The 10615-nt window shown below is 29.6% G+C and overlaps 3 protein-coding genes across 3 annotated transcripts in view; 2 read left to right on the top strand and 1 right to left on the bottom strand.

The window, feature by feature from the left end:
• Nucleotides 1-113: 113 nt before the first annotated feature.
• Nucleotides 114-1186, bottom strand: LOC126769103 (ribonuclease P protein subunit p30). The gene has a single exon (XM_050487646.1). It carries the CDS (start codon nt 1004-1006, stop codon nt 206-208), a length of 801 nt encoding a protein of 266 aa, XP_050343603.1. The 5' UTR covers nt 1007-1186; the 3' UTR covers nt 114-205.
• Nucleotides 1187-1549: 363 nt separating this feature from the next.
• LOC126769207 (uncharacterized) lies at nt 1550-3542 on the top strand. Its single transcript, XM_050487846.1, has 5 exons — nt 1550-1687; nt 1913-2042; nt 2743-3017; nt 3100-3226; nt 3296-3542. The coding sequence occupies exons 1-5, from the start codon at nt 1550-1552 to the stop codon at nt 3529-3531; spliced, it is 906 nt and encodes a 301-aa protein (XP_050343803.1). The 3' UTR covers nt 3532-3542.
• Nucleotides 3543-3706: 164 nt separating this feature from the next.
• Nucleotides 3707-10615, top strand: part of LOC126769091 (uncharacterized) — a 202949-nt gene continuing 196040 nt past the window's right edge. The window contains exon 1 of the mRNA XM_050487630.1: nt 3707-4108. Within this exon, the coding sequence (XP_050343587.1) occupies nt 4003-4108 (106 nt within the window). The 5' untranslated portion in view covers nt 3707-4002. The remainder of the gene's footprint in view (nt 4109-10615) is intronic.

The following is a 10615-nucleotide window of genomic DNA, read 5'->3' as shown; positions in this document are numbered from 1 at the left end:
AATGTATATAATGTAATTTATATATTTAATCATTTTATTAAATTATTTTATTATGTAGTATTTCAATGTTTTATAATTTTAAAATTCCTTACATTATACCAAATATATATATATATATTATTAAGCTGCAAAAATTGATCTTATACAATGTACAAATAATTATGTAATATATATTTAAAATGAAGTGGTATAAAATAAATAAACATTATAATTCAGGTATTTTATTGTCACTTTGTGTATCTGCTGAGGTAACCTCCATATAATGTTTCCCGCACCTTCTGCCTTGAGCTTTCAAAATAAGTTTGTGTGGATTGTTTCTAATAGCTTCTAAACTTTGATTACTATTCAAGCCCAAGACGAATCCAAGGTTAACAACATCATGAACACCTCTTATTTGAGTGCAATTTTCAGCTCCACTGGTAACAATGATGTTTTTTGATTTACCAATAGCATGATAATTATGTGCAGTGGAAATAATATTTTTCCTCGATGATGAATCTCTTATTGCTGGTGAATATATAAGTTCAAAGAACATTCCACGTTCAACAGCTAGTCGATATAATTTACGACTTACTTTAAAAGGTAACCTTGTTTGTGGTTCAAATGTTATTATATCTACATCAAGTGTACCACAAGCATAGTGAAAAGCTTGGAGGGTTTTTGGCAAAACGGCTATAATGTCGTATTTCCTTAAATTCTCTGACTGACTAAACTTGTGAGATATACTAGAATCTGAGAACTCAATAGTTACTCTTTGCAAAATGTTAAGTTTAGTTGTATTTTTCACACCTTCTGGTATTTCTACAGGTGCTGGGATAGGGTCTCTCTTTTCTTTAGGATCATTTTTCTTTTTTTTCTTTTTCGGTTCATCGCTTCCTTCTTCGACATGTGTATTGATAGCAATCGTATTGAATCCCAGTTTTTCTATATAATTTAATTGATTAATGTCGTATTTTTTATCTATAAAAAGGTCGCAGAAACCCGAGTAGCTGTTTGTTTTTAGCATTTCTGTTAAAAAACTCGTGTAATTTATAAGGTTATATTCTAAACTTGTTTTAATTTCTTGAAATATGTACTTAAGACATAATATAGTAAAACTATCTTTTTACAATATCATGTACACCATGGCTTTCTTGAAAGTAGTTTTTATGAGAAATATATTTAAAATGCTTATAAACTTCCTTTCTTTACTCATCAGTCTAAGTGACAATGACATTAGTCAAAACTTTTCGTTACTTTTGACGTACATTTAGGTACTATAGCGATTTGAAGTGTTGACTACAGATAACATTACATCTAGAAATACGAATTATGATTCGATTGATTTCAATAACTATCGATACCATAAATTATCATCAAACAAATCCTTAGCTATGTAACCTTTTTAAAACTAAATATTAGAAAAAAAATACATACATATATTATTATGTAGTACATAAAGGTACTCTTTGACTACGTCAAAGTTAATTTATACTGATAACTGATTTTTCTAAATTAACAAAATACTGTTTCCTCTTTAAAAAAAATTGTGTTAAAAATAAAAAGTATTATGGGTGTTCGCTATGTAATTGCTGGAGAATCTCAATGTGATTTATTTGCAGAAATATGTTTAGTCGCCGATTACCTAGCACAACGCTTACCTGATTTTTGTTACGAACGTATAGAAAAACCAGTAGCAGAATGGAAGGTCAGTAATAAAATACATTTATGAAATTTAGTTTACTATTTAAATATTTTAAAAATGTAATTCAAAATTTTCTTTTACGGAAAACCTTTGTTTATATAGTAAAATAAAATTAAGATACACTTCATAAAAGCAGAAAGTCGGAGAAATAGGATCTTACAAGAATTTTTCACTTCATTTATAAATATAAAGAAATCAAAGTTTTTATATTTTTGTTGTGTCTTTCAGCCGTGGCTACAGAAAATTAATCAAAAAAATAAATGGCACCACACTGGATCACCGATTGTTTGGAAAGAATTATTAATGGCTGGTAGTAAGCCATTTTATATAGGTTATGCATCAGAATTTTTAGAATATTGTTACTCTTATTATAAATTCGATGTTTTTTTTGCACCAAAAAGATTTGAATATTTGATCGATAGCTTGGGACAATTTCAAAAGAAGCTAAAACATGAGATGAGGACAGTAGCACGAATAGATAATTCTGATTTCTTTGAAAAACCAACTAAAAATAAAGGAGCGATATGTATATCGGGTGCAGGGAACCCTTTATCTCTTTTTATAATATCGGGTCTTTTAGAGGAAGATGTAAAAAAAAATATATCTAAAATTTTTATATACGATGAAAAATGTTCACAAAGTGTAATGGAATTTATTGAACATGAATGTAATTACGTGGGTACCGAATATTTGGGCAAGATTGTGAAATATGTTGAGAAAATAGGGGCAGCCCTAACTAGTTCTGATCTTTTAATAATTCTCGATTATGTTCCATTTCAGTAAGTAAATCAGTTAAATATTTTTGAGAAATAGTATATATTATTTAAAGACGTATTTTGTAATATTTATGTTCTTCAATAGGTCTACATACTCAATAGGCGAATGGCTTTATAAAAATAAAAAACTTATGGAAAACATTGCAAGTAACATTAATGCAACCGCATCTCCTAAGCTTTATGTTGTTTTACCAAATTTGGGACCAGCATGCTATAATGCTACTATAATTGCTAATTCAATTACTAAAATTAAAAAAAATAATATTGTCGTTGTTACGTCAGACATAGGATTGGAAATGGCATCCGTAGCCGCAGAAATTGCTGAAGTCCCTCTGAGAAATATGTTTTGTCCACCAGTATGGGGTTTTGTTGGAATAAATCATTTAGTTGATATTCGAACAACAATATACAAATATGATTCATTTAATCCATATGAAAGATATGCAAAAGTAAAAAATTCAACTCTTTGTATTGGCACTATTACTCCAGAAATGCGAACAATGGAATATTTAATGTTTTTTGATGAAACTTTATGGAAGAAAGTGGCTGACCGAAAAGTATGCGCATATGTTTATTCCAATTTTAGTTTTTTGTTGTATAAATAATAATGATAACAAAAAACAAATAATAAAATTCTAGGCTCAGAAGAAGATGACAGAAAGACCAATTTTCATTGTAAAAGCTATAGCACTGTTGAATCTAATTAAAATATGGCTATTCGATCCTAACCCTAATTACGTAGTGAATTTGGGCATACAGTGTAACGGTACAACATCTTTTATTTGTATTTTTATTTATCTTATCAAGTTTTTTTTAAATATTGTAATATTTACAGGATCATTTGGATTGACATTTAATGGAGTATTTTCTCAACCCGCACACTTAGTAAATGGTGAATGGCGACCAGCAAGTAAGTATATGATGCCAAAAGATCCACAAGTAAAGATACCATATTTACAGAAAATTGCTGAAATTGTTATGAAATTAGAAAAGACTGATTTAAAGCAAGTTGTTACTTACACTCCATGTGTTTGTAAGCGTAGACAATTTGCCAAGAACTATGACATATAATTTTGTTCAATTCAATTGGGAATATTTGTAGCGCATCTTAAAAAAATAAGGGCTAAATTTTAAAAAGTAAACGTTATTATTAAAAAAATCGATTTTTAATCGAGAGCAAACATTTCCGAACGCATCATTCAGTTACCGTATGCGGTAAAGTAAAAGCAGCACAACACTAATGTTTGGACGAGGACGACAGCGAGACGTAAAGGGTCGTAGATAGTGAACGTATTCTGAGTTCAGCGGTGAAATGTTATGACGTGCAGCATCTGTCTTTGTTTCAATAACATTCGAGTAGTTTTTCAAAAGGATCTTAGTTAACATAATGTAAAAAACCTCGTAACATACAATAATAAGTATTTGCATTGCGATGATTTTTACCAAAGTATGATCGTGCCACAAGAAATTAGCTTAGTTAGATGTTCACATTTGTTAAGTTCTGTGTATGTTGTGCCAATAATGAGATAGTGGAGTGTTGTGATGCGGCTGTGGGACATGTGGGGTGTGCTATGGACCGTCGAGGCCCTGGCACAGCTCGTGGGGGTGGTGGCGACACCTCTAGATCCCGCGCCACTGACTTTGCGAGGTGAGAGAAGAACTTTGCTTCCTACGTGCTCGTTTATTTGCTACTAACACTGCATGCGCTACTGCAATACCGTACCGTACAACTTTTTACGTCAATTGTAATGAAACTTAATTTAGAATTTTTATTAAATACCATGAAATAAACATTTAGTTTTATTTATTTCAGTTTAGATATCAAAATAATTTGGTAAAAATGTCTATTTGAGTAAACTAGATAATAAGTTGCTGACACATATCTTAAAAGTTTTTTAAAGATTATTTTGGTTTCTTAAACATGTAACTTTTTACTTTAATATTTTTATTTCCTACTCATATGAAGTTTTGATCATGTTTGTAGAATTTGAACTTTATTTTAAACAGACTTTTTAGATGAAACTTTTAGTAGCTAGTAACTTATCTCTTATGTTGTGCAATTTTTTTAAAAAAGTTAACATTATTTGCTAAAAGAAAATAAGAACTTTCTTTAAAAAGCTACAAAATATATTAACATTTAGGGTATATAATTAAAAAAGTGTTTTCATGAAACTGTAATAAGAATTTAAAAAATGTAAGAAAATGTCTATGACTTATTAAATTAGATATTGTATAAAAATATACACTAGAAAATGTTGACTCAAATTACAATATTTTTATGTAATATTTTTATTAAACAAAAAATTTAATTGGATTGAAAAATTTTACCTTTAAGATTGAAATTGTATTAAAGAATACATATTTAATGAATATTTTTAATTTGTTATTTTAAGGTGGCAGTTTTGTTTTGCCATTTCATTGGTATCATGCATGTCTTATTTATTATTGGTAATATTAAATTTCTTTTTGTTCTTTCATTAAATATTTAAATAAATCATTTATTTAACATTATGTTAAATTTATTTTACCATTGAATTTATTTGTATTGATGGTTGGCACATGAAGATTATATTTTGCTAAATAAATTATAAAATATATAATTTTATGGTATTAAAATGAGATATGGTATCACTACAATTTTTTTTTAATAACTGTTAGCTTGAGAACTCACATGTCGAAGCATTAAAATAAATCTATTAATCTCTCAATAAGAATAGCCATCTAAATTGTTTTAGTTGGTATGTTATAATAGTTAAATTAATGTTTCACTTATTAACGAAATATTAAGGTTTTTTTATATTTAGTTTATCATAAAAAATTGCATGATTTGGTCTTGAAAGAAGGAATCAGATATCAATACTTTTATTTGTCCAACTTTGCATGAGTGGAAATAATGTATAAGGTATATAAAATAAGGTGATAATACTTTATGATATTTCTGTAATGGTGTGTAATTTAATCAGTATTGAGTGAGTTACACACAATTAAAGAAATATCATGTAATATTAGGAGTATTAAGAGAGTATTGCACCAATACTTTTCAATGCATGTGTTATTTTTCTTAAGGATCTAACAAAAAATATATATTTCCAATAGCACTGGTTCAAATGATAAACTAAATATAAAAAAAACCATTAAAAATAATGTTGTATAAATTGGATAAAACATAACTTTCTTTGAAAAATATAAATATAAACTTATGTAAATTTTTCTAAAGCCAGACCAGATCTACAAATCTTCTTTAAAAATTGTTCATATTATGTTAGATATCATTGTGACAGTGTTTGCCTGGAATGCCCTATCAGACAAAATTACTCTGATATCATAAACTTTATTTAAAAAAATATGTAAAATTGGTCATTCATGCCACTTCATGAATAAAATTTAAATTAAAAGAAAGCATTGAATATATTATGTTATAATTTAGCTTGAATCCTAGAAAGAAAAATCAGTCAAATCTTTTGCCTCTTTGTATTTGTTGTATCTGATAAATCTCATAATACGGTCCCCTCAATACCTGGACTGGATGGTGTCTGTTGTGTAATCAAGTATCAGTTTTAAGAATTATTGTGAAAATATTAGTAACACATAATAATGACTTCTGAGTCTAAAAAAGGCCCTATTTTAATGACACTGATAAAGTAACTCGAACATATATTTTTATTACTAGATCTTATCGGCGTAAATTATTAGTGTAAATATATACACTTTTAAATAAAAAATACACTAATGATAGCCTACGGCATATTTCACGATTTCGATTCTATAATACTAAATCAAATTAGAATCCGTTCAATCCGCCTAGTCTGATCAAATTAATATCCTCGTCTGTGCCCGTTTACGATTTAATACTTCAAGTTGAAAATGGATCTCCATATTCAATACCAAATAGCATAATTAGAAAATTTTTCGAAACTTGCATATTAATCAGTTTTTGTAAAATTAAAACTTTCGTCAAATTCAGTCAGTCTTAATTCAATAGAGAATTTTCAAGTTACAAATCAACATTTGCATATTGATTATCAAAAATCTACTACCGGTTCGAGTAGAAATACCTCGGACCGCTACTTATTAAAATTATTATAATTGCTAATGATATGCATTGAGTACTTTTTACCCTTCGCATATTCAAGGTTTATATATGTTTTATATATTGTTTCATCGTTACATATCGGTTTAGTATATGTACATTGAAAAACAACTTTGCACTCATTATGCAAAGCTTTTTATAATTATTATAAGTATTTTTTGTACCTCGCGGCATCTTCATTCTTACGTTATTTGAAGTACGAGTATATGAAAAGTTGAGAAGGCGTTTTTTTTAATTTGTTTTATTTCTAGTTCAGATAAGTATAAAAAGTTACTAATATATATCGTTGTTATTTATAGTTAAAATGACGAAAAATTAATGAATTACCTATTAGTCAGTAGTGCCAAGCTTAACCGCAAATCCCTACAAATTGCTTTGAGAAACGATAATCTGGCAGCTACGAGTGGGCCAAGCTGGGGGGAAGCTTCCATCGAGTAGGCACATTAGTTCTGGCTACGCGCTGGAATGTTCTCATTTTCTTTTAATCGGATGACATTGAGTATTTTCGGATTCAATTCGTTTTGGGATTGTTGAAATCGTTTTTAGTAGGAACGTGAATACGCGAAGCTTTATTTAATAATGACTATTAATTAACGATGATAACTAATACCGGTGGTCATATTGTACTTGCTTAATTCAATATAATTAATTGTACAACCCGTGTTTAAAAATGAGATAGCCATTCATAATAATAATATTTCCATATTAAACGGTGTATTTCACGATTTTGGACAAGACATGTTTCCACCGCGAGTGTTTGCTAATGAATGTTATATAAGGACAGGTAGCATCCAGGATTACATAGATGGAAGTAGCGCAGACTGTGTAATTAATCTCTTTGTACGTCGCCCTGTTGGGATTAAGACGAGCTAATACAAACCGTATTGCCAAATAATAAACGACAACTGCCTTTAATTACGGTTTAAAAATGTTTGCTGATTAATTTAAAAAAAAAAATCTTGCTATATTTTAACTATCAAATTTTCTACATCTGTTTTTGTAAAATGGCAATTAAATAGAGTAAGTCAAATATATTCACTCAAAACGAGTTTATCATAATCCTTATTTTATCACGTCCTAAGTTAGCGTGACCTATTTCGTTCTGTCATGGAGATACATTCAGTATAAATCAGTCTAATTGTAAAGTGAATTGTGTGTGCTCGGCATTGCGATAATCGCGGGACACATCAGTTGCATAACAAGCGCGTTGCGTCCAAGTAACGGGACTGTGGCGCGAGCTGGGAGCTCGTCAGCCTCCATCTAGAGACTGTATCGACTCAGACTCGCCAATACAGCTACATTGACCGGTCATTTGCATCTGCCCAATTTCGCTCACGTTACAAGTAAACGAAAGTCTCACGAATGTTCCTGTTTTGACATTTCTCATCACGAAATACTATTGTTTATTAAGATTGGAGCCAGTTCAGACAATTCGTGCAGTCATGATGGAGACCGTGTCTGATTGTTACAATGCTCCCCCTGTCGACATAGGCTTTTTAATAGAAGGTTGCTCAGTATTGAACGTTGAATGCACTACACTTAGCTCTCGATGGCTAGCGTTACGCACTTTCATGTAATTGAATCATAATAATCAAGGGGGAAGAGGCGAACCGCGATTCCTGTTTGCTGATTATGTGTACATCGAACTGGTTCGTAAGGGCATTGGCGTGTGCCTTTATTTGTTTAAATTGCTATATCTGGCTATTGGATAAATGCTTTTCAATCACTAGTAAAATAGCACCATACGGTACATTAAATCGGTAAAATATCTCTAAATATTTGTAGACGCTGCATTTCATGTGACATCATAAAAATAAAAAAAATTAAAACTCATGTTAAAAAATATTTATAAATAAGGTTTATATAATAAGCCTAGCTCTACAAGATTATATAAATAATAAAAGAGCTAGGAGTTTTATTCGTGGATTTTCAATCAGGATGCATAAATATAATTATACTATAATTATTACATGTATATTTTTTAACAATGAAACAGAGTAACTACGGTGCTTTCTGGCGGTTCGTCTCGGTAGAATCTACACTTCGAACCGGTGATAGCCTTAAAAGTTAAATTAAACTAAAATATTTTTGAAGTATTATATGGTACGAAATTTTATTAATTATGACATCAGTTCTGGTATTAATTGTAAAGGATTACATACACTCAACGATCCATTAATAATCTACTCTATCAATTTGATAATAACAAAGCACTATAGATTCAAAACAATATCAACCTTTAAAATATATTTGTTGAAACATATAACGAAGGCCCTTTTTGCGATTCAAATTTCTTTATTCAATATATAAGCATCACACTTTTTAATAGTCAAAGTGAAAACTTCTATCGTTTCGAAACAGAAAGTAAAACTAGCCTGAGAAATATCGACGAAAAAAATTCTAATTTTGTAATTATTAATAATTTTCAATATACTAGAAATTATTAAGTACTATTTTCGCCTGCGTTAAGACTCCTTCTCAGGTGTTAGGTAAAAGTAGCCTATGTCCATTCTTCCTTCTTACTAAATTTCATCAAAGTCAGTTCAGTGGTTTCAGCCGTTAAAATATAACAGACAGACAGTTACTTTCGCATTTATAACATTAGTATAGATAATCATATGTAGCTATATCAACACTGTTAAAGTATCAATGATCATATAGTATTAAATAAGTTGAATGAATGTGTATTTTGTCAAAAGAGTCAATACTTTCACTTAATTAAACATTTAGTTTGAAATAGCATCGTGTTCTTATTAAAAGCAAAATGTTAAAATGAGGGAGCTAAGTTAATCCGGACTGGATTTCAAAGCTTTCTCGGTGGACTTAAAATTCAATTCGAAAATGTCTTTTTTTCCACGTATTCCAGTTCAATTTACTCTGTAGGGCCCGGTTAAGCGCATTATCCAGACTCCCAGACCATTATCCACAATTCCGCGATAGGGTCGCTAGATAGCTCGGCCTCATCCTGTATGCCTGACTGATTATCTCACTCGTCTATCTTTATTCCTCCTGTGCTCTCTGCAGTTTTTCTATGCTTTTATGCAACAAGATGAAAGATTTTTACCCGAGATTTAACATGAAAGTTTTTAAGTGGATGGTCACGATTCTCGAGATGGATTCTATCATTAATATTCCAAAAGTGAAGTGCACTAAATGTATTTCCATTCCTCTTATCATCATCATATTATTATAATGTATATTTTTGTAGTGTACTGATAATATAATCGAAGTAATTCAAATGGATTTCATTATTCTTAAATATAATGTTTATTTGTGGAAAGGTTTTTCGAATGTAATGAATCTTTATGAAAATTGACCTATTTCATTTACTGCAGTGCTGTCTTTTTTTGATTTTGTTTTTTCATGTAAATCATTTAAAAACAATAAATGGATCATATTTGTTTCCTGGTAGATAATAAATTCAATAAGTTCGTTTTATTGCAAAAATCATGACCAGACCCTAAAGATTATAATAATTGTTAATAAAATATTATTTTGAATATAAATCTATCAAATAAAGCCATCACATATTTTTAATTTAACTTCAATTGTGCGTCAAACATATTTTTAGTTTAAGATTTGATGAAACTAATTTTTGACTTACTTTTTAAGAATAATTATTATAATATTTTTACGATGCAATGATTTGTGCGTTCAATATAAAAAACACGCATATAATTGAGATTAATTATAAGTGGTGTAGATTCAAAATGTCGACTACGGTATAAGAAAAGGGAGGTAATTGGAAATGTTCTTTCAACATTGGAAATAAATCAAAGTAAGTAGAAAGTTCAGAAGATCTCAAATCACATAAAAGTTATCGCAGTATGAAGAAATAAGTACCCAACTTGTTTGATGTCGCTTGCCTTTGTTCCGTATAACGAGCCTCGCAGCTGGCTAAACCAAGTGTTGAAAGCCTCCATTGAACCTATTTCGTGTACATTTAAAATGGGATACTGATTCTCATAATTTACATCCACCGATAAAGATAAAGATTTTGCCATTTACTTTTAATCTATACAGTGTATTAGAAGAAATAAAGAAAAACTTTTTCTCAATATTAAT

The sequence above is a fragment of the Nymphalis io genome, chromosome 6 (genome assembly GCF_905147045.1).
Source record: "Nymphalis io chromosome 6, ilAglIoxx1.1, whole genome shotgun sequence".
Taxonomy (NCBI): domain Eukaryota; kingdom Metazoa; phylum Arthropoda; class Insecta; order Lepidoptera; family Nymphalidae; genus Nymphalis; species Nymphalis io.
The sequence above is the reverse complement of the archived record's forward strand: the minus strand, read 5'-3'. Positions and strand labels throughout refer to the sequence as shown.

Bases quoted from the DNA above. Each gene is read 5' to 3' on its own strand.
- LOC126769103 (XM_050487646.1), bottom strand. From the start codon at position 1,006: ATGCTAAAAACAAACAGCTACTCGGGTTTCTGCGACCTTTTTATAGAT.
- LOC126769207 (XM_050487846.1), top strand. From the start codon at position 1,550: ATGGGTGTTCGCTATGTAATTGCTGGAGAATCTCAATGTGATTTATTT. The intron at 2,043-2,742 runs GTTACTCTTATT...TTGTTACGTCAG, and splicing joins ATCAGAATTTTTAGAATATT to ACATAGGATTGGAAATGGCA. The intron at 3,227-3,295 runs GTACAACATCTT...TAATATTTACAG, and splicing joins TTTGGGCATACAGTGTAACG to GATCATTTGGATTGACATTT.